Source organism: Macrotis lagotis, chromosome 5, assembly GCF_037893015.1.
Source record: "Macrotis lagotis isolate mMagLag1 chromosome 5, bilby.v1.9.chrom.fasta, whole genome shotgun sequence".
NCBI lineage: Eukaryota > Metazoa > Chordata > Mammalia > Peramelemorphia > Peramelidae > Macrotis > Macrotis lagotis.
The window spans coordinates 244,064,798-244,087,583 of NC_133662.1; the positions used below are offsets into that span (position 1 = coordinate 244,064,798).

The 22,786-nt window shown below is 44.7% G+C and overlaps 1 protein-coding gene across 2 annotated transcripts in view; it reads left to right on the top strand.

Moving 5' to 3' along the window:
- Window positions 1-317: 317 nt before the first annotated feature.
- Window positions 318-22,786, top strand: part of SGSM2 (small G protein signaling modulator 2) — a 72,222-nt gene continuing 49,753 nt past the window's right edge. For both annotated transcript variants that reach the window (XM_074189210.1, XM_074189211.1), the window contains exons 1-2: window positions 318-420; window positions 3,341-3,416. In XM_074189210.1, the coding sequence (XP_074045311.1) occupies window positions 364-420; window positions 3,341-3,416 (133 nt within the window). In that variant the 5' untranslated portion in view covers window positions 318-363. The remainder of the gene's footprint in view (window positions 421-3,340; window positions 3,417-22,786) is intronic.

Here is a 22,786-nt window from a genome sequence, read left to right on the forward strand (position 1 = left end):
GGCGTCACGGCTAGGAAGCGGCCGGCCGTCCTCGAACTCGGGTCCTCCCGGCTCCGGGGCCCCGCCTGGGGGGGGGGCCTGAGGGGGGCGTTGGCTCGAGCCGGGGGCGGGGCCTCGCTCTGCCCCGCCTCCGTCGCGGCCCGGGCGGGGGGGGGGCGTTGCCATGGCGGCGGCGGCGGCGCCCCCCCCCCCCCCCCCGGGGAGGCGCTGCCCCGCGGCCGGGGGAGGGGCCGGGCTCGGAACATGGCCGCGGAGCCGGAGGGCGGGCGGCGGCGGGGTGCGGGGGGCGCGGCGGCCGCGCGGGGCTCCGCCTTGGCGGCGGGCAGCTGAGGCGCGGGCGGCGGCGGGGCCGGGCCGGGCACCATGAGCCGCTCGGAGGACGCCGTCAAAGAGCGATTGCTGTGGAACGTCAAGAAGGAGGTGAGGGCGGCGCGGGGCCGGGCCCGGGGCCGGGGGGCGCTGCGCGGGGCCGGGGCCGGGGGTGGTGCGGGGCCGGGCCCGGGGGGCGGCGCGGGGCGGGGCCGGGGCCGGGGGTGGTGCGGGGGGCGGCGCGGGGCCGGGGCCGGGGGTGGTGCGGGGCCGGGGCCGGGGGGCGGCGCGGGGCCGGGCCCAGGGGGACCCCCGCGCCCCGTTTTCTCTCCCACCCGCTGGCGGCAGCAGCCGCGGGGGGGGAGTTGCTCCCGGGGAAGACTTGGGGCGGAGGAGGGCGACTCGTTCAGCGAAGCCCGCGGGGGGGCGGGGGCGGGGTCTCCAGGGGTTCCCCGGGGCGCGGGGCGCTTCAGGACGCCCGGCCGGGGCTCGAGGGTCCCGGCTGCTGGCACTGCTGCAGAGCGGCGCCCCCCCCCCCCCCCCGCTATCCTCCCGCCCCTGGGTCCCGGCATCTGGAGTGAGGGAGCCCCTTCCCCCGCCCCTCGCGGCCTTCCTCCTCCTCCCCCTCCTCCCATCCCTCTGAAACATCAGAGCCGCCCTGTCATGTCTTCAGGGGGCTCGTCTCTCAAAATGTCCAGTGGATCCAGAAGCATTTCTTAGTCCCCGGGGCTCCCTGCGTCCTCCTCGCCTTGGGGCCCTGTCTTTCCATCCTGTCCATCCCAGAACACCCCAGGTCTGCTTGGAAGCAATGGAAATGAGAGTGGCCCCAGGGAAAGGGGGAATACCTTACTTACAGTGGGCCCTGAGCCTGCAAAGACTCGGTGGAAGGACGGTTAGATCCGAGGTGGTGGCCCATTGCAGGACGCGGGTAGGGTAGACAGCCACACACCAACCCCCTCCTAAACCCGAGGCCGACTCCTCCTCTGTGCATCCCTTCTCTTCCCCAAGGATGGAGTAGAACCTGCTGCGGGTCGGGTGCCTCCCAAGTCAGCTAGGCACTTAAGCTTTTAGTAAGGGTTTCTTACATCCCAGACCCTCTGCTAAACTCTACTGGGGGGGGGAGTCTGCCAAGGGTCATTTCAGTATTTATAACATCATTCAAGGACCATAGAAAATGATCCACTTACAAAAGCCTAATCCTAAAAAAGCTCCTACAATTATTACATTTCACATCCTACTGGTCGCCTTGGCAGCACCAGACCAAATGATTTGGAAGGCCTTCCCAGCCCTCTGGCTGGATGTTTCCCACCCCTGCTTTCTAGATGCAAAGAAAGGCAAAGGTGGTCCTTGCTCTGAAATATCGAACATCCTAATTTTCCCTCTTAAGTAGTGAGAGTCTGGACGAACATAGCCAGGAAGACATTAAACATGCCAGATCCCCAGGCAGGGCCACTGATGAGCGGGACACACGCTAAAAAAGCAAACTATGACAAAGAGCCTAGTCTACCCAGGCTATATTTGGATACTGCTGAAACTTGGTGAGGTTGGTTGGGGAGGGGTGGGGGGAGACCTGAAGTTTGGAGACATAAAGCCAGGGCATCATAGGATCATAGATTTAGAGCCAGAACTGAGAATCCATTTTATTCCCCCCCCCACCCTCAACTTTACAAATGAAACCAAGACTCAGATGACTTGCTCATGATCACAGCTGTTTAGCGGCAAAGTCAATATTTAGAGCCAGGTCTTCTTGACTTCCAATCCAACAGTCTTTCCATTGTTTCCTTAATGGATGAGTCCTGATCAAAATCAGTGGTTTCCAAATTAATGAAAGGAGAAAGGCAGCTAGGTGGTGCAGTGAATACAGTACTGGTCTTGGAGTCAGGAGGACTGGAGTTCAAATCCTGATTCAGACACTTAGTAGCTGTGGGATCTTGGGCAAGTCACTTAACCCTGATTGCTTTGTACCCAGAGCCATCTCCAGTCATCCTGATCCATATCTGGCCAGTGGACCCAGATGCCTCTGGAGGAGAAAGTGAGGCTGGTATCTTAGCCCAGGAGCCCCTCAACTCAAATCCAATTGATGTGCTTGTCATGGCATCACTTCCCTGATGTCATGGTCTTCTTCAAGAATGAAGGACAAACCATTATTATTAGTGAGAGGAAAAGCACCCATAATTTATAAGCTCAGGTGGTTAGCCAGGCATCCCAAATTGCTCTTGAAGTTATTCCCACCTGTAGGATCTTTAGAAATAATTGGTTCCAGGAATCTTGACCTTGCCTTTCACCAGCTGGAGCCCCAAGCTAAAAGAGTTCCTCTTGCAGGCAGGACATGACTTTCTTTAATGTGGAATAATAAGTAGGCAACTCCATACTCCAGCGCCACACTCTGCCAAGATGGGTGTCACTCCTATTAGTCTATAATTCATTCAGTTGACTAATAACTCTATCTCCCCACTAAAATCCAAGCACTCTTAGGAACTAGCACCAGTTAGACAGAATGTAACCTTCTTGAACATAGGCACTGGTTTTCTAATCTTTGCAATGTCTGGCACAGTTGGCATTTTAGAAATGCTTGTTTATGGGCCATTGACAGCTTGGTAAACTGAAATGAGTTCTCTCCCCCCAGATCCAGGGGAGTCCTGAATCTAGGAGAGCCAATTTATGAGGAAGGCAGGTTACTTGAGATACCTGAACCCCACAAAAAGGATTGATAGCCTTCACATCTGGGCAGGTGCCATGATACCAGGGGTGGAGAGTTTCTACCTCTAAGAAGACTGGGGTTCTCAAGTCTCTGGAAAGGAGCTGGGAAGATTCAACAAAAAAGGCATAGTTGCCTCCACTGATCATCAAATTCAACCTGCCTACACCAACTGCTTCTCAGAGGTTTGGTATACTGAGGGAGATTTGAGGATCTTCACATGCCTGCCATTTGCCCCCTGGGATGTCCCTTCAATGTCAAGGAGTCAGACCATCTTTTCCTTGGGACCCTTCTGGCTAAAAAAGAATGACAGTGGTATATGTTTGTTCCTAGGTAAAACAGATCATGGAGGAAGCTGTCACCAGGAAGTTTGTGCATGAAGACAGCAGCCATATCATTGCTCTGTGTGGTGAGTGACAAGGGCTGGATATGCCTTTGTGGGCAAGAGGAATGACTCACATTTTATCTGTACCCTTAGAAGCATGACTGGCATGTAATAGGTGCTTATTGATTAGGTGAGTGAGTCATCTAAATATGTGAGTGAGTTGGGTCAGAGGCAAGATTTGAACCCATAATTTCAGAGTGGTGAGCAATCTAAAATTGCTTCCTAGGGCTTCCTGTAGGTATCTTACTTCAACAATAGGGTGACTTCTTGTAGTAGCCTGGTGGTTACTTTTTGTTATGCTGTTTCATTTTTTAATTCATTCCCTCCACCCCCACCACTCTAAGAGAAAACACACACACACACACACACACACACTGAACCAGAATAAAGAACCAAAAACCTTTGGGGATCAGATGGGGAAAGGTTTAGGTTAAGCTAGAGCCATCCTTCATCTATACCCCTCAAAACTGAAACCTCTAAGCTAAGTTCACTTTAGATTTCCAGGAAACTTATCCTTCCCAAATCCTTGGGAACAAGAAGCTAGCAGCTATGTTGCCTTTCACTGATGACTGAATATCTAGCCTTTTAGGCCTTGGTACTTTCTTAGAAAATGGGGGAATTGGGGGAGGCAGAAAGGTGGTGTAGTGGACAGAGCATCAGGACCTGGAGTCAGAAGGACCTAAGTTTAAATCTCAGTCACTTTCTAGCTGTGTGACCTTAGATAAGCCATTTAACCCTGGAGATTGCTTCGAAAAAAAAGTGAGTGAATACATTGACCGCTTAACCTTGGGAGAAAAACCCAATATCCTCTTTCAACTATAGCTGACTACTCACTCCCAGTCTGGTTTCTGCTTTCCATACCTCTGTCTTGTAGAGCCAAAGCCTTGTGGTGTGTACTTCCTTACCCATTTGCAAGACTTCACCACCTCCCAGCTCCACCTTAATCAGAAAATAGTTATGGGTCATAGGAGTTTAGAGCTGAAAAAGGCCTTAGAAAAACCTCTTACTTAGCTCCTTCCTTTTAAAGAGGAGGATCCTTGAGGTCCTAAGAGGGAATTGAATCCCTCAAATTCACAAAGACAGGATTTGAACATAGATCTTTGTATTCCAGTGACTCCATTTTTCCCTTACATTAGGTCTGCGACATTGCCAGTCTGTGACACTGCCTACACATGTTATTGTTGTCATGTTGTGCCAACCACAATTACATAACATTCCTGAACTGGCCATCCATCTCCTGACTCTACACTGAATGTTCTCCCTTCTCATCTCTGCCTCTGGGCATCCCCAGGGCATCAAGGCTTAGGCCCTGGACAGATTCCTCCCTTGATTCTCTAGTTTTCTGGGCTCTCTCCTTCCTCAGATAATCAGTCATGTACTTGCTTTTTGAGAAGACAGGGATGATAGATGGTACAATGTAGGAAGTAGAGAGCTGATCCTAAGAGTTGGGAAGAAGTGGGTTCAGATTCTGCCTCTGATTCAAATCAGTTGTATGACTCTGGGCAAATCATTGTCCCTCCCACTGTCCTCAGGCAACCTGTAAAGCTTAGAGGCTAAGCTGCTTTACAGAGAATGTGCAGAGCTACTTTAATAGAGGTACTTTTCCTTACCTCAGTGAAGCCAGATACTGGATCTAGAATACTTACCCTTTTATCTTTCCCTGCATCTCTCCCCAACAGAAAAATTGTTTCTGGAGGGCAAAGGCTGCTGCTCATTTTCTTGGTGGGTGTCATAGTGGCTAAAATTCTGAACATAGAGTCTAGACCTGAGTTCAGATCCTGTCATACTGCCTAGCTGGGTGATCCTGAACTAATCATTTAATCTCACTCTGCCTTAATTGTTCATCTGTAAAATAAGTACAGCCAGGGGTTGTATTCCAGGGGTTGTTGTGAAGATTAAATGAAATAGCACATGCAACTTTTAAAACTTTAAAAAGTACTCTTGGGAATGAAAAATCATCATCATCATCATTACTATTGTTTTTAAGTATTTGTTGGATTCAATCAGAATCTCAGGGAAAGTTTATTTTGTCATATCCTATGCCACTCAGGTTAAGGACATCATGAGCTATCACAGATTGGGGAAGTATGGAGTCAAAGAGCCTGGGTTCAAATCCAATTGCTGATACAGGTTACTGGTGTGACTTCAGGAAAGTAAATCCTTCCTAGGTCTCGGTTTCCTCAATCAAAAAGATAAAGGAGTTGAACTAGATGCCCTCCCAAGACCCTTCCGGTTCTCAGTCTGTGATCCAGTGTGATCTCTTGTAAATTGCTCATAACCCTCTGTTAACCAGACCCCTTGTGGAAATATGAATGGGTAGTCAGGGAAAGTATTCATAGGTCTAAGAGGGGGAGGGCATAAGTATATTTCAGGAAAGGGGGAGATGTTGGTGGGAGGCTCACAAGCTAAACAGGAGTAAAAAAGAAGTAAGGCTTTCTCAGTTAGACCAGTAAGGGTGAGGAGCAGCCCTCCCCACTTCCCCCCAGCCCCCGTTCATTTCTGAGCCATCCAGCGAGACTCCCCAGAGGAATGACTGAGTCTGGTTATTTCTAACAGTCACTAATGTAGACCACACTTCAGCTGTGCCAACAGCGGGTGAGCAAGGAAAGCTATTGACCTGAAGTGTGTTCTCAGCCTCCCTCGTAGTGATAACAATGCTGCTATTATTATATTTGTCTCACATTTGTCTTGTGCTTTTTAGTTACATTTGAAGAGCATTTTTTTCCCTGATCCCCAGAAGGACAAGGCATCCTCTTCATTACACAGATAAAGTAAAAGAGGCCTAAAGAGCATGAGATTTATCCAAGGTCATTGGGAGAGTTAGTGATAGAGCAGCATCTCTTGACCTGTTCCTTTCATTAAGTCAGTAGGTTCATTCAAAGAAATGGATTTGTTTCCCTTTTGCCAACTCAAGTATAGAAAAATTTAGGACAAAGACTCCAGGTTTTGGACCTGAATGGATACAAGAAGTACCAGATAGCCTATGGCAGGAAGGAGGTGGCTCTGATTAGAACACTGGTGGAGGGTTGCTAAGGATCAAGGTCACAGGAGGTAATCCATAGATGTTACTCTGCCAAGGAAGGAAGGAGATTGGAGAAAAAAGAGAGTAAAGGGAGAAATTTTCCTAATGTCAAGTATGCTTGCCAATCTCTGAGAAGCAATGCAGCTACATTTTCTCAATGTGACTCTTATCCATGTCCTTCCATATCTCTGTAGGGAGTTCACTTAGTATGCTGGGGGCCTTCCTGCCCTCCCTCTCCAAACCAGCACCAAAGTCAAGATCCTCCTATGTACTCACATACACAAACACTCTACTTGCAGACAAATAGTACAATGAGGGGAGGGACAGTCGACTGCCCTCTATCTCTTAGAGTTCCTGTTCATTCTGAACCATAGGTTGTCTAAGCCATTTCTTCCTTGGCTTCCATTCCCTCAGAGTCCTTCCTACATTTCATCTCCAACCCACAATGCCTATTCCCTTCTTATTTACACCCTCCAGAACCCCCATCCTAGCAAGCTGCTCTTTATATTAGCCCTCTACTCTTCTTCCACATTCTATTTCATATACATCTTGTATACAATTTTCTATAAACATATTCCCCCCCCCCAATGGAATGTAAGTTCTTTGAGGACATGGGCAATTTTTTTTTGCCTTTGTATTCTTAGTGCCTGCTGCAGTGCATGATGCATAAGAATAGTTGGATTGGATTGGATTGGATCCTTTTGGGGAAGCATGAATAGAAACCAATTGTTCAGATGAAGATCTGGGAATGTTAGTGGGCTTCAAGTTTGGCATGAGTCAGCAGTGTTCTATGGCAACCAAAAGAGTTAGTGTGACCTAGGATTCTATTAATAGGGACAATCCCACTGTCCTCTGCCCCAGTCAGCATAACTCTGGAGTATTGTGTTTAGTTTGGGTTACTGAACTCGATTTCCAGAAGGGCATTGATAAACTGAAGAATGTATGCATATGGACACCAAAGATGTTAGATGTCCTTGAGTGCATATTATATGAAGATCTATTGAAAGAAGTGGAACAAAGGACACCTGAGGGAACATAGTAGTGTCTCCATGTATATGAAGGGTTATTAAGTGAGGAAGTTATTAGACATTAGAAGGAATGGGTAGAAATTGCAAAATGAACAATTTAGGCTTTTGTCAGGTAAAATCTACCATATAAGTAGGGCTTTCCAAAACTTTAATAGGCCAACTTGAAAGGGGGTAGGTTCCCCTACCCTTAGAGATCCTTAAGACTAGACAACTATATGGTGGGTATATTGGCTTAAGCATATTTCTGAGGCAGGGGTTGGATTAGACAGCTACTGAGAATCGCTTCCAGCTCTCCTCTCCTGTGATTCTTTGGGGTACCAGGGCTATTCTTTGTGGGCTACTAATCTTTCACTTTCTCTATCCTGTAAGAGTGGAGTTGCTATCACTGTTCTACAGCAGATGGACTCAGTGATGTTGAGGACCTGAAGGACCAGGCTGGCTAAATTCTGAGAGATCTTATAGTAGGTAGAATTGTTTTAGACTTGGGAAGACTTGACTGTCAAATCCTATCTCAGACACTACCAGTTGTATGACCCTGGGCAAGATACTTAATTGCTCTCAGCCTCATTTTCTTCATTTAATATGAGAGGGCTGTACTCAGTGTCCTCCGCATCTTTTGGAATCTCTTCAAATCTTTGATCCTTTGAACATGGCAGACTCATCACCAAGTTGGTTCTAGTGCTAACCTTCTAAGTTATAGAGAGAGGTTAAATCAGCACAGTGGAGGGAGGTAATGAAATGATGGATCATTGAAGTAGAGTCATAGTCATTATCAGTTCAGTGATCAAAGTAGATTTGTGATCCCCCCAAGATGTGTATTCCCTCCAGGGTTGTAAATTGTAGCCCATCCTATCCTGTTGTCCTGTTTAACTCTTGGGTGTGTCCTGCCACAGGGATGATTATGTCTGTCTTTCATTCTCACAGAAGTCCATAACATCAGGGAGCTGAAGTGATGATAAGCATCTGAATTGGATATAAGTGGAGGGAGGGGGGAGCTGTGTTAAGTCACTAGCCTGACTTTCTCCTCTGGAGCCATCTGGGTCCAATGGCCAGGACAACTGAAGGTGACCCTGGATGTAAGGCAGTTTTGGTTAAGGGACTCACCCACAGTTATACAGCTAGTAAGTGTCTAAGGTGGAATTTGAACTCAGGTCTTCCAGACTTTAGGATGGCACTGTATACATTGTGCCTTCTAGATGCCCCTTGCTAAGTTCCTGACTTATTCTTTCAACATTCTCTGGATACCAAGCTGACTAAGTGATTATCCTCTATTCCCACTATATGGCCAGCCCATTTTTCTCCTTGGTCATTCATTTTTTTATGATACCCTCTTCCCCACTCCTCTGCCACACTTCCTCTTTTTCATGACATGTGTTCTGCTCATTTCTACCATCTTTCTGTTGCTCTTCAGGTAATCCCAAAGAGCTTAGTCAGTTTAAAACAAGGGCTAAAATTAAGGCATATCAGTGGAATTCCTGGGGCAAATTGACTGAGGTAGTAGTCAAAGCCCTGGATACTTCAGAAGGGTTATCTGTAGATGAGCTCTAGGGCCTGTGTTCTTAGCAAAGATTGAAAGGAAGCTTTCAAGAGGAACCAGAGAATCCAAGTACATTTGAGAAGCTGCTATATTGTGGGTGTGTTCATTGTGGTTACTCTGGAACCTGTCTGTCCGGTTGGAGAGGCTGGCCATGTTCCTACTTGTAGACAATTTGTTTAAAGAAGGAGGCTTTGTTTGCCATCAGACAGGGACTGTACAGGAAGGAGTGTGTGTGTGTGTGTGTGTGTGTGTGTGTGTGTGTGTGTGCATAGTAACACTAGTAGAGATGTTATCTTCCCAAGATGGACAACCAAAAGGGATTTCCTGCCTCACTAACCTCAACTGGATATTTTCTTTATTTTGCCTTTTAGAATTAGTTCCATAAATTCAGCATTCCAGGAGCAAATTGTCATGAGCTCTACCTTTTTTTAAAATCGCATTCACAAACATACATATTAACAACCAACAAATATTCATTAACTATTTCCTGGGTGCCAAGCTCTAAAATGACTCTGCTGGCATAGTACTCCAAAAACCAAGGAGGCATCAATTGTACTCCTTGGAGAAGACACAAGCCTCCCAGGATTCTGTTCTGCCCTCTCCCTGGTGCTTGGGAAACATCTCTACCCCTTTACTGAAAGGGTTTAAACTTGCTACTATTTTTGTTTTGCTAACACTTAGGCTTCAGTGAGTAGACTATGAGAAGAGGCTGAGAAACTTGCAGAGAGGCCCCCACCCAGGTGATGACATGCAGCCCTCAGAATCCAGAAATCCTCCCTAGAGTGGCTTCCTTGGTTAAAGGGAAAGTTTGGAAGCCAGATTCAAATCCAAACTTTGCTACTAGACTACCTGTGTGACCTTGGGCAAGTCTCTTCTCTCTGGGTTTCAGTTTCTTCATCTGTAAAATGAGGAGATGCTTTTTAAAAAAAAATATCCTTTACAGTTCTAAGACTGTGATTATCAGGGCAGCTCAGGTCCCACTCTGTAAATCATCACAATATTCTCCTGTGGTCACAGGATGTGGCAGCATTGGAGCTTCTTCCAGGCTGGGACTATCCTCCTCCTCCATAGGAGTGGGAGGTGGGGGGTCCTCCTGGATTCCAAGGAGTAACAGTAGCAGGGTCTCATGCATGATTCAGCTCCCTGTTGCTAAGCAGCTTTCATTAATAGAGAAGATCTGCAATGAGTGGCTCTAGGGAATAGGAAGAAGATGCTAATAAATGAAGAGAAGCAGGTGCTAGGGGAGGTTTTCTTCCCACCTTGGGTAATTGTGGTGAGAAGTCAAAGTCATTGCTTCGTGTTTGAAGACTTAGGCTCCAGGCTGTTTTTAGTCTTTCTCATAATGGAGTTTCCTCCTTTCCTGCTATCCCTCCCCCTGCTCTCCTTTCTGCCCTGTTCAATAAATTACTCACTCTCAGGGTCTTTCACGAATCTCACTGCTCAAAATCCTAGAATATCAGACCTGGAAGAGACATAAGTAGACACATCTGACCCAGCCCCCTCTACAGTCTCCCTAACATACGGTCATTTGACCTCTGTTGGAAGACCAGTAACAGGAGGAAACCTTCTGTCTACCAAGGCAATTCATGTTATTTGAAGATTTCTCTAATGACCTTGAACCTAATCCTTCATCTTTGCAAGTTCCACACCCTAGCTCCTAATTCCATCCTCTTGGCATCCAGGAAAGCCAAGTCTTAGTCTCCCTTTCATATGACAGCCCTAATAATACTAGAAGATAGCTGTCATTCTCAACAACCCCCCCCACTCTCTTCTTCTCCAAGTTAATTATCTCTACTTTATTCAATGATCCTCAAGTGGCGAAGAATCGAGGTTCTTTACCATCACCAGACTGAGATGATCAAGATGGAATGGAGGCTGCCAAAGGCTATTCTTATCCTTGACTCCTCACCAAGCCATGCTATTCTTAAAGGACTTATTCTCAGGCCTCCTGACCCTTAAATAGCAGGGCTCACTTTGGTAACTGCAAAGCCCTTTAGAAGCCAGGGCCATGAAGATGGAAGACTCCTTTCCTGTCCATTACAAAGAGCTCACTGGATCTGGAGCATGGTCTCTGGTCTCTTTTTTCCTTTTAATTCTAGTCTGGGGGTTGTAAAGTCTTCTCTATTTCCTTTTCTTCCTGAGAAGTCAGAGTCTCAGTTCTCAGAGGCTAATTTTGAAGATGGGAGTAGAGTCAATCATATGAACATGATAAGTAGGATTTGGGTTTTGTTGAGAGAAAGAGGTCACCTGAAGAATCACTTCCAAGGAATATTGGGCACCAGGTTTAATTAGGGGGCATTTTGGGATGTCTCTTGCTTCCCCTTGATATCTTTGCATGAATTTTGACTTCATTTTATCAAAGGTCTTTAATGCACCCCCTACTGAGCAAGATATGGTAGGAAAGTTCTTACCCTGAAGGAGTTTCCAGTTCTGTGGGCAAATGAGGAATCTGGATTCTTAGAGTTCAAGGTCATAAGCAAAGTTGATCCACACTGGGAAATTGGGACTGAGCATTAGGTCTTTCCTAGAAAGCTCCATAATACCAGAATCCCTGGCTCAATAGCCCTAAGAAGGCTAGGCTCATGGAGGAGTTGTGCATCCTAGTCCCTTTTCCAGATGCCAGTTCATCATCTCTCTTGCCTCCATTCTGTCTTATTCCTCCTCATTCCCTCTTCCACACATGCCCACAAAAATCAAGCATACTATCTCTAGTGGTTTATTTATAGAAATATATCTGAGACTACAGAGAAGGGGTGTTTCTAGGGAAATCTCCCCAAATCAAAACAGGCTGTGATGTGATAGAGGGCTGTATTTTAAGTCTAAGAATAGGGTTCAAATTTTTAGGCTATCACTTGGTCAGATGAACCTTTATATACCATTTCTTCCCCTCTTGGACCTCTGTTTCTTTCTCTGTAAAATAAGGAGGGTTAGATTTGATCAGGAAATAATATGCTTGGTGTTGGGGATAAAAAATTCAAAAGCTTATTTTAAAAAATATTTGGAAAGCTATATTTCAATATAATTGCTTTCCTTTGAATCCCTATTTATTTTATCTTATGTATTTAAATACATTATTCTGAGAAGAGGTTGGGGTCCATCTCTGTTTCTTTCTCTCTTACACATACACATACTCACACACCACACACACACACACACACACACACACACACACACACGAGCACGCAGTTCAGAACTGGATGAGTTCCAGGTCCCTTATAGTTCTCAATCTATAATGAGTCTATATAAAGAATTCTCCCTCTTCATACAATCAAAAAGACCAGTCATAGGCTCCTGGTTCTAGAGGAGGAAGAGACATTAGAGACCAATTAATCCAACCTTTTTGTTTTATAGAAGAGCAAACTGAGGCCTAGGGAGTTTTAAGTGATTTGCACAAGTAGTAAATGTCAGAATGAGGTTTTAACCTAAATTTTCCGACTCTAGAACTAGTGCTCTTTCCACTATAAGATAAGAGGCTGACAGTCTCCAGGCCCCCTAATTGCATTACATCACTACAATTAGCTCTGCCAGTAATTTGTACTTTATCCCCCAACACCCAACCTAATATTTCATTTTCAGCAGGTGATTAATAATGGCTGTTTAATGAATGCATAGATAGAAGGATAGATGGATGAATTAGTTCATGAAAGATTAAGAAATTCCAGCAAAGAATGTGCCACTTCCTGGCTGTCCAGAAACCAGTACCCTGGACAGCTCCCAGTCTTCTACGTGGCAGCTGGAGAGAAGGAAGCTACTGCTAGCCAGCCTGGCAGTCCCTCCCCAGCCTATCTGGGGGCGGACTGCTGGAGACACGATTACCTTGTCATACAGGAAGCTTCAGACATAAAAGTGTGGGAGGAAAGGTTGGCGGGGGAAGACGGGGATGATGCTGCTGTTGACCTTCATCTTCCTTCAGGCTTTATAAAAGATGGACAGCCAAAGATTTATGATCCCCTTGAGACCTCCTCAGGGGCATTCTCTTCACCTGCCACAATTTCAGCCTTTTCTCTCTCTTCAGGCAGATCTTACTGTGCTTCTCCAGGCCTAGTGGCTAACATGCTAGCAAAAGAAAAAAGGTTAACTCACAGGTCAAGGTGGTTGGGATATTAGGAATGAAGTCATCCTATAACATACACAAGGGAAGACAGTGAATGAGTGAATCTAGCCTATGTCTCCCTCTTGAGGGGCTAAAGGCCTAGGTAGGTCAGTGTCTGTGACCACTAGGAGTGGAGTGGGTGACAGTGCTTTGTGAGCTCTCAGTTTATATTGGAAGAGAGACACTTTTGATAACAGACAAAGCTCTGCCCTCCAAAAAGATGGTAAACCTTCTAAAAAAGCCTTCACCCTCTCACTTAGCAGAGCTTCATGAAAGGAGCCTGATTTTTTGACTTATGCTTCTCTAGTTTGGAGAAAAGTTGTTTTATCAAGTTCTAGATGACTAGATTCTAAGAAATAGTTATAAGTAGCCAAGTAAACTTCCTTAATACCACTTCATTTGACCCTTTAGTATTATTGCTTGACTCATGGAGAGAGATTCTTTGGGGAGGGGGGTTGCAAGGCAATAGAAAGGTTAAGTGACATGCCCAAGGCCACACAGCTAGCTAGTAAGTTTTAAGTGTCTGAGATTGGATTTGAAATCAGGTCCTCCTAACTCCGGGGCCAATGCTTTATATACTGCACCACCTAGCTATCCCAAGAGAATTCTCCTATCATGATTTCCCTACACCAGTGAAATCAAGGTTTAGATGAGGAAGACCAATCAAAAACAAAACGGAATCTCAAGGTATTTACCATAGCTTGCATACTTATGCTTTTATCAGGTTCTGGCAAGTTCTCTCCCATCTGTAGATCTTAGTTTCCTCATCTGTTAGTTGAAGGGATTGGCCAAGATGACTGCCATGATACCTTCCAGGTCCAAATCTATGATCCTTGATACCATCATGACAGCAACCTCCCAACAGCTTGCCATTCCCTCTCTCAGTGCCCTTATCTATTCAGTTGAACCTTCCTAATAGCTCCCATTTCTTTCAAGCCTCTTTTGAATTCTCTCATCTCTTTTTTCTTTTCTAAGAAAAAAATTATGTGTATAGCTTTTACTTAAAATCACTTTCATTTCAAAATATATTCCTTCCACTGTCCATAAAACTGTCCCTTTGTAACAAAGAACAAAGATGGATGAGCAGAAAAAAGTCATTTTAGCAGTTAATTAATATCTATTCAATTGAATCACAGAATCTTAACATTGAAAGAGAGTTCAAGACCCACATAGAGCAACTCATGATTCAACAAGTCTCCTTTACTATGTCCTGGACAAGTGTAATCCAGTCTCTGCTTGAAGGAGGACAGAGCCTATTGTAACTTTCCCATGAGGTCCAGTCCATTCTTCAAGAATTCTAATTGTAACCCTGACTCTTGGCAATTCTATGCATTAATCTTGATTCTGCCATGATTTTTTATATCATCCCTTTGGGGAAGGAGGCTACAAAATATGCAAAGCATGCTAAATCTTTGGGTTTACTCTTTTGCATATGGACAATAGAAATCTATCTATTCCTGGAAGGAGATCCTAGAGGCCATCTATCCCAACCTTTCTCATTTTACAGATGGGGTCTCAGGTGAAGAAGGTCAGAGAGATGAAGTCCATAGTCACCCAGATAATAAATGGCAGCACTGGGATTCAAACCCAAGGTCTCTCTTATCTCTTATTCCTAATTCAGCAGTCCTTGCCCTTCTGTCATAATGATTCCTAGTAAACTCTTGACTGATTCTTCTTAACCTAATGGTGAGATTACATATATATATATATATATATATATATATATATATATATATATATATATATATACACACATATGTATATGATCATAAAATCATCAAATGTTAAAACTGGAAGCATAGACACTTTGATTGAACTGTCTCCATTTATAGTTTAGGAAACTCGGGTACAGAGAGAGGAAGTAATATGTTATCCAGTAAATTAGCAAAAGTGCCATGAATAAACCTATCTCATGTGTTCAGTGTCCTTTTCACTGTCCCATGTTGATGTTCTATACTTAACTTTTTATTTTTATTTACTTATAGTAATCTTGTCTGTTCATTCTCTCTGTTCAGTCCCATTTAATTTTTGTAATATTTATAATAGATAATAATATATTACATCATATATGATAATACAATATAATTTGATAATGTTTAATATTTAGGGTATATAAAGTTCTCAAGGGGCAACTAAGTCACTAATTCAGTGGAAATAGTATTGCCTCTGAAATCAAAAGATCTGGGTTCTCTGATGTTTACTCCCACCCACCCACTCCCCTTGTTTCCTTGGATAAGTCATTTCACCTCCAAAAGCTTATTTCCTCATCTGTAAGAAATATAATAATTATTATTATAATTATAAAATAAAAATAATGATAATAGACTTTGGACTGATAAAAAGGACTCAAAGATCCCTTGTTAAATATAAATTTATGATCTCATAATCTACTGCTAAGACTATGAAGAAAGGGGAGAGGGAGTTAGAAAAGGAACAGAACAAGAGATAATGAGCTAAAGATATATCCTAACCAGGAGAGTCCATCCAGGTGGATAGTGGTTAGACTACTGGAAGGAGAGTCAGGAAGATCAAGGTTGAAATCCCAAATCTGGAACTTTCTGTGAGACTGAGTCAGACCCTTCTGATCTCTGAAACTCAGTTCTCTCATCTACCTATAGTAATAACTGCTCAGAGCGAGGAGGCTCAAATGAGATATTGTCTATAAAGTCCTTTGTAACATTTAAATGTCCATTGGTATTGGTGATGAGTGAAAGAAGTTGGAGTCTTGAGGTCAGGGACTATTTAATTTTCGTCTTTGAGCAAAGAATTTGGCACATGCTATTAATTACATTGAATCTGTGAGTCTCCGTGAAGAATGACCTATCATTAGATCTAAGGACTGCCCAGTTAGAAGAGGGGATGTTTAAAATGAGAATAACTGTCACAATGGAGCAGGAGATGCTAGATTAGAAATTCTTAACCTGGGGGGCAGCTAGGTGGCATAGTAGATAGAGAGCATTGGCCCTGGAGTCAGGAGGAACTGTGTTCAAATCCAGCCTCAGACACTTAATAATGACCTAGCTGTGTGGCCTTGGGCAAGCCACTTAACCCCATTGCCTTGCAAAAAAAAAAAACCCTAAAAAAAAAGTTCTTAACATGGGGCCTATGAATATTTTTAAAAACTATTTTTGATAATTGCACTTTTTTAGAATTGGTTTCCTTTGCAATCCTATGTATTTTATTTTAGTTAAAAATGTGATTCTAAGAAGAGGTCCATAGGTTACATTAGACATTATCAAAGGGTTCCAGGATGCACACGAATGTGAAGACCATCTATGTTCTGTTACCTTTCCATTGCTACCTGGGGAGGCTAGAATATATGCATACCTCTGGGTAAGTTACTACTTGTCTTTGACCCTCACTTTTTTTTAAAATTTATTTATTTAAGGCAGTGGGGGTTAAGTGATTTCCCCAAGGTCACACAGCTAGGTCATTATTAAGTGTCTGAGGTAAAATTTGAGCTCAAGTCCTCCTGACTCCAGGGCTGGTACTCATCTACTGTGCCACCTAGCTGCCCCCTAACTTCACTTTACACAGCTGTAAAATGCAAGGGTTGGACAAGATATTAGTATCACCTTGGGCAAGTCCCCCCCCTCACCAGCTCTACACCCTAACATCAACCCCTAGAAATAAGTGAGAATGGGCGTCCTCTACCTATTTCTAGGCTTAGCTATGACTAGGGTTCTGTAACTAGGTCTGGTTGGACTAAGCATCCCAGTGCTAAAGTGGCCCTCACAGTTTGGGCTGGAGCTGCTTTTACATGAGCCAGAGGAAAGAAATATGAGGGAAAGAGAAAGCAAAGGGTGAGCAAATTCAGTCTGCTCAGGCTTGGGGCGGGGTGTAGGACCTGCATTCTGAGAAGTTAAGGAAATTGATCCTCATTTAGCCAAAGAATCAAGTGAAAGATCAATTTACCAAACAATCTGTGAAGCTCTGAGATCTATGCTTCCCTAGCCTGCAGTGATTATCTTAGCACACTTGAGAACTTTCTCATTTCCTGCCCTGCCCCCCTCCACTCTCCTGGAGGTAGAAAAAGGTCTTTTGATATATGGATCAAGACTAGGGAACTTGTCTAGCTCCAGATGCTGAGCTGTGTTCCCTGAGAAATACTGTGCATTTGGGGGAAGAAGATGAGGAGACAAGAAAGGAAAGGAATAAATTGTGTAGCATGAATTTCATTTCCTCATTCCAGTTCCAACAAACTGGGGAGGAACTCTCCTGTCTCCAGCTAGGTAGAGTCCAAGTGGGAGGGTTGTTTTCTGGCTTCTGGGATGAGCCAGCAAGGATGAATTCCCCCAAAAGCTAGAGCAAGAAGCCAACTTCCCTGGTGCGAGCTGGGGGAGCCCACACCTCAGTTACCATAGAGATGCTCATTCTGAGTGGAGGCAGCCCAGCTCCATGATCCCAACACAGAAATAACCAGCAGGAGAACAGAGGAGGGCAGTGGAAGGGAGGAAGGGAAGACCCTTCCTGCTTTGTTTCATCCTTGGCCACATCCAGAACAAAGCCCTTACCTCTTTGCAGAGGTGTCTATACTCTCTCAGGAGTGAAGTTCAAGGCCTTGGCTGGGATCACCAGAGATCATTCTTTTTCTCTTCCAGTCAAGAAAGGATAGGGTCTTGTCTGAGTGATCTCCAGAAATTTACCCTGAGCTCCCTGAATCTTTCCCTTCCAACATTTTTTATCCTAATTTTCCTGATTTTCATCCTAATTTTTATCCTAAAATTCCTGATATAGTGTCAGAACCATAGACTCTGTGCGGCTCTGCCTCACTTAAATCCAATTCATGAGAAAGATATCATTTCATGATGTCATTGTTCCTCTTCAAAAATGAAGGATGAACAACAACGTAGAAACTAGGTTCAAGTCCCACTTTTTTTTTTAAAGTTTTTGCTAGGCAATGGGGTTAAGTGGCTTGCCCAAGGCCACACAACTAGGTAATTATTGTCTGAGGCCAGATTTGAACTCAGGTACTCCTGACTCCAGGGCTGGTGCTCTATCCACTGCACCACCTAGCTGCCCCCCAAATCCTACTTCTGAAGCATTTATTATTACCTGTGAGACTTTGGACAAGGTACTTATCTTCTCTACCTCAGTTTTCTCATTTGTATAATGAGAGGGCCTAGACTAAATAACCCCTAAAGTCCTTTCTTTTTTTTTTTTTTTTTATTTTGTAGGTTTTTGCAAGGCAGTGGGGTTAAGTGGCTTGCCCAAGGCCACACAGCTAGGTCATTATTAAGTGTCTGAGGTAGGATTTGAACTCAGGTACTCCTGACTCTAGGGCTGGTGCTCTATCCACTGCACCACCTAGCCATCCCTCTAAAGTCCTTTCTAACTCTTTGATCCTGTAATCTTTTTTTCTTTCCCAATGGGTCTCACCTTGGTAATTCAGATTGAAAGTGATATTCCAAGAATTTTGCCTGTGAGACTCAGTCTTCTCTCTCCTGTTTCATCATGATGCCTCTAGTGTTCTTCTACTGAGTGAGTGTTAGAAGAATCCAAGTTAACCCTGATGGGGATCCTAGGGCTCACTGTCCTCCATCCCAGTGCTAACCTCTGATTGTCTTAAGTAGTCTTATCTAATATAACATCATGCGTTTGGCTCCAGTTAAGAGACAAAGAGTAGCGAGTTAAAAACAGGTGTCCTGGCTCTACAGCCAGTGGATTACTGATTGGAGGGTCTCTGTCTCTATACCGGAGTAGTGTTGGGTGCAATGGCAGATAAAGCTATCCCTCTGGGTTGGAAAACCAACAGAACCAGCCACATCTTCTGTCTCTCCCCACCTCTCAGCAAGCTAGTATGGAGAGCCACATGCCTGATGCTGGCTAGCCAACTGAAAAGTCTCCATAGCAACAGCAACCCAGCTCCCCTGGGGGGTTCAAGTGGGAGGGGGCAGATGCCTGTAGGTAGCAAAGGGTGGACTTGTAGCATAGGCAGCAGGGATGTGGGCAGGAGACTGGCAAAGGAGGGCAACATACTGGTTTTTCTTACTCTCTGCTAACCCAGAACTTGGGTCTTGGTTGCCATCTGGACACCCTGAAAAGAGGCCAGAGTCACTATGTCTTATTCCCCAGTTCTCCTAGGCTGAAATACCCCAAGTGAGGGGTCCTGGTATACCAAAATAAGATTGAGGTGACCTAGTTTTACCCTAAACTCCAATTTCTTTTTTACTATGTTATTTTCATTAATAGCTTGTATGTTTATATCAGCTTTATTTACAAATATATCCCTCTCCATTCTCCTCACCAGTGAACCTTATAAAAGATCATAAAGATTAACCTAGAAGAAAACCAGTCAGCAAAACTAACCAAAGCATCATCTGTGTTGGATAGTATGTACAACTTTCCACACCCATAGTACCCAACTTCTTCAAAAAGGGGAGAGAGTCCTTCATTCCTGCTTTTACTCCAAAGTAGTGAAATGGAAGAGAGTATCCAAGTCATTCACTTTAGAGTGGGAAGGAACTTTATCAGCTATTGAGTCAAACCTTTTCATTTTACAGACAAGGAAACTGAGGCACAGAGAGGTTTAAGTGATTCACTCAGTGTCATATAACTAATAAATATCTGAAGAAGGTTAGAACTGATTTCCTCACAAGGTTTGAGCATGTCGTTCTACTCTAAATTAGATTACATGATGATAAGCTTAGAAACTTTCCTAGAAGTTAGGATTATTGGGATATAAATGGAAGCTACCCAGACTGCTTGGCCTACATGGCCTATGAAGCAGAGCTAGGGCAAAATTGACCATAAAGCTGATTTTCTATTGATGAACAGCTAATGAAAAAGTCAAGAGTGGGCAGTTAGGTGGCACAGTGGATAGAGCACCGGCCTTGGAGTCAGGAGTATCTGAGTTCAAATCTGGCCTCAGACACTTAATAATGACCTAGCTATGTGGCCTTGGGCAAGCCACTTAACCCCATTGCCTTGCAAAAACCTAAAAAAAAAAAATAATTACATAGCTGAGTGATCTTGGGCAAGTTACTTAACCCCATTGCCTTGCAACCCCCTTCCAAAATGTTAGAGGCAGGGGTGGCTAGGTGGTGCAGTGGATAAAGCACTGGCCCTGGAGTCAGGAGTACCTGGGTTCAAATCTGGCCTCAGACACTTAATAATGACCTAGCTGTGTGGCCTTGGGCAAGCCACTTAATCCCATTTGCCTTGCAAAAAGAAAACAAAAACAAAAAAAAACCCAAAATGTTAGAGCCAGATCTGCCTCCCCCCAAATTTAGCTAGGCCCCCAAAAGATGAAAGCTTCCAATTTAACTACTGATATTTTCCTAACTGGGCAGCCAATAGGATGACCTGATGGCCCTTCCTGCATCTGGTGGTCAGCCTGTAGCATGAGCACACTTTTATTGGGTGCCAAGCAACATAGAAAATGCTGAATCTGAAAGTCACCCCTGTGCTTCTGGAAGACAGGATAAGGATATGAAAGGCTATCTAGAGTACGGGGGGGGGGGGGGCGGCAGGGGGTAACTAGGTGGTGCAATGGATAGAGCACCGGCCCTGGAGTCAGGAGGACTTGAGTTCAAATGTGGTCTCAGACACTTAATAATTACCTGGTTGTGTGACCTTGGGCAAGCAAAACAAAACAAAAAAAAGAGTACAGGGTAACCTGAGAGGCAGCCTCAGAGTCAGGAAGACCTGGGTTCAAGTTGAACCTAATACATACTGACTCTATGACCCTGGACTAATTTTCTTAATCATTATTGCTATGCTGATGGAGAAAGATAGAGAATGATAGACAAAGACTTAGGAAGAGCTCCTACTTTGCCATCATCATCATCCTAAAGAACACATGGTTAGTAGAGGGGAAAGGGGGGAAATTATTTGAGGTTCTATTCTTGGAAAGGATTTCTCAGCTTGGCAACAATTGGCCAGCACAGACCTGGCTCCTTATGAGAATCATGGCTTTCCCCTCAGCCCCTGTGTAAGGTGGGGCTCAGGGGGCTGCAGATGGACCTCAGCCACTTGGTTCCCCACTTTTCCAGCTTTTCCTCTCTAGTCATTTGTCTGCACCCTGGGGAAGGTGGGGAGACTAATGAGTCATTATCCTGTCAATTAGTCACATCCTTGGGTTTGCTACAAATTGATGCCACATGCCTTTTCTCTGGAAGCCAAGGACAGTATTCAGCACTGCCCCCTCCACCTATTGCTCTTTCTGCTCCAGGTCTGGAGAATGTCTATGGGAAGCCAGTGTTAGCTCAATTTAGTGCTGGACAGCAATTTGAAGGTGAGGGGCTTTCCATGAGCCAGGGCTACCCAGACTTCCAGTCCATCTCAGAGGCTTCATGGCAAAGGATTAATACAAGTGAGGAAAGGAGTTAATGAAGACTAAATTTTCTTGGTCCAAATCCATCCTTTGTCACTCACTTTCTGCGTGACCCTCAGAAAGTTACTCAGCTCTTATTTCTGCTCCTATAAACACGGAGTCTGGATTAGGTGGTCACTTGTCCCTTCAAGCTCTAAATCTATGATTCCAATTATTAACTTGTGTGACCTTAAGTAAGCCACCCAAGCTCTTTGTGTAAGTTTCCTCAACTGTAAAATGAGAGAACTGAACTAGTTGGCTTCTGTGGTCTCCTCCATCTTTAGAGCTATCGGCCTATATTTCTCCCTAATACTTGCTCTCACATGCATATTTGTTAGGCACATATAGAAATATCAGAGACACTGATGGATACCTGTGTGTGTATAAACACAAATGTTCATATACAAATTAAAAACCTACAATCACATAGAGGTATACCCAGAGGAAGACACAAAGTAGCCGGGGTTCAAATACTCTGGGACCTCAGCCAAATCACTTCCTCGATTTGAACTTCTTTGTAAAAGGAGGTGGTTGGACTTAGACTCTAAGCTCCCCTTTGTATTTAACAATTTAGTTTTTGAACCCGCAGATATGGATAGAATCCCAATCCTTCCATTCCTCAGCCCCTAACCTGTCTACCATTTCTTTGAAACTGTGGTAAGCAATGTCCAGAGGGAGAAATTCAATCTTTCCCCTAAATCAACCCTTTCAAATCAGCCCCAGAGGGCCTGGAAACCTCTCCTTGCTCCCTGCTGCTGCTCATCAATAATGGAGGAGCTGTTGTCAGTCCTGATAACCGCAGCATCAGTTCCATCAATATTTTATGGTTCCTCCAGAACTGGTTCCTTAGCAACCACAGTATCCACAGACCCTGGAAGGCCTGGCTGGCCTCTGCTGTTCCCTGTGCCCTTGGTCCTGCCACTGCCCATCATATTCCCCCTCCCTGGGGAATGCAGATAGGCAGAGGAGCTCTATATATCCACATTCCATGCCCCCCATGCCCCCGAATGCTGGTTGAATATGCTGGTGGTAGGAGTGGGCCCACACAACCAGAAAGCATGAGCAGAAATGGAACTGTTTGGTCCCATGAGCACTGAGAGGCGGGCAGGGTTCAATCCAAGCACATTTCTGCCAGGCTCTTTCTTTCCCTGAGCAGGCAAAGGAAATTGTGGGAAGAGAATAGGCTGTGTAGGTCATATGTCCAAGAGGGAGATACCCATGGTACAGTGGAAAGAATGTTGCATTTGGCATCAAAGGACTGGACTCAAATGCCACCTCTTCCTCTTTGCACCTGCATGACCTGGGGAAGATTACTGTACCTTTCTGGAACTCAGTTTCCTGATCTATAAAATACGGGGTGGAATAAATAATCTCCAGATTCCCTCTGAGCTCTGAATTCA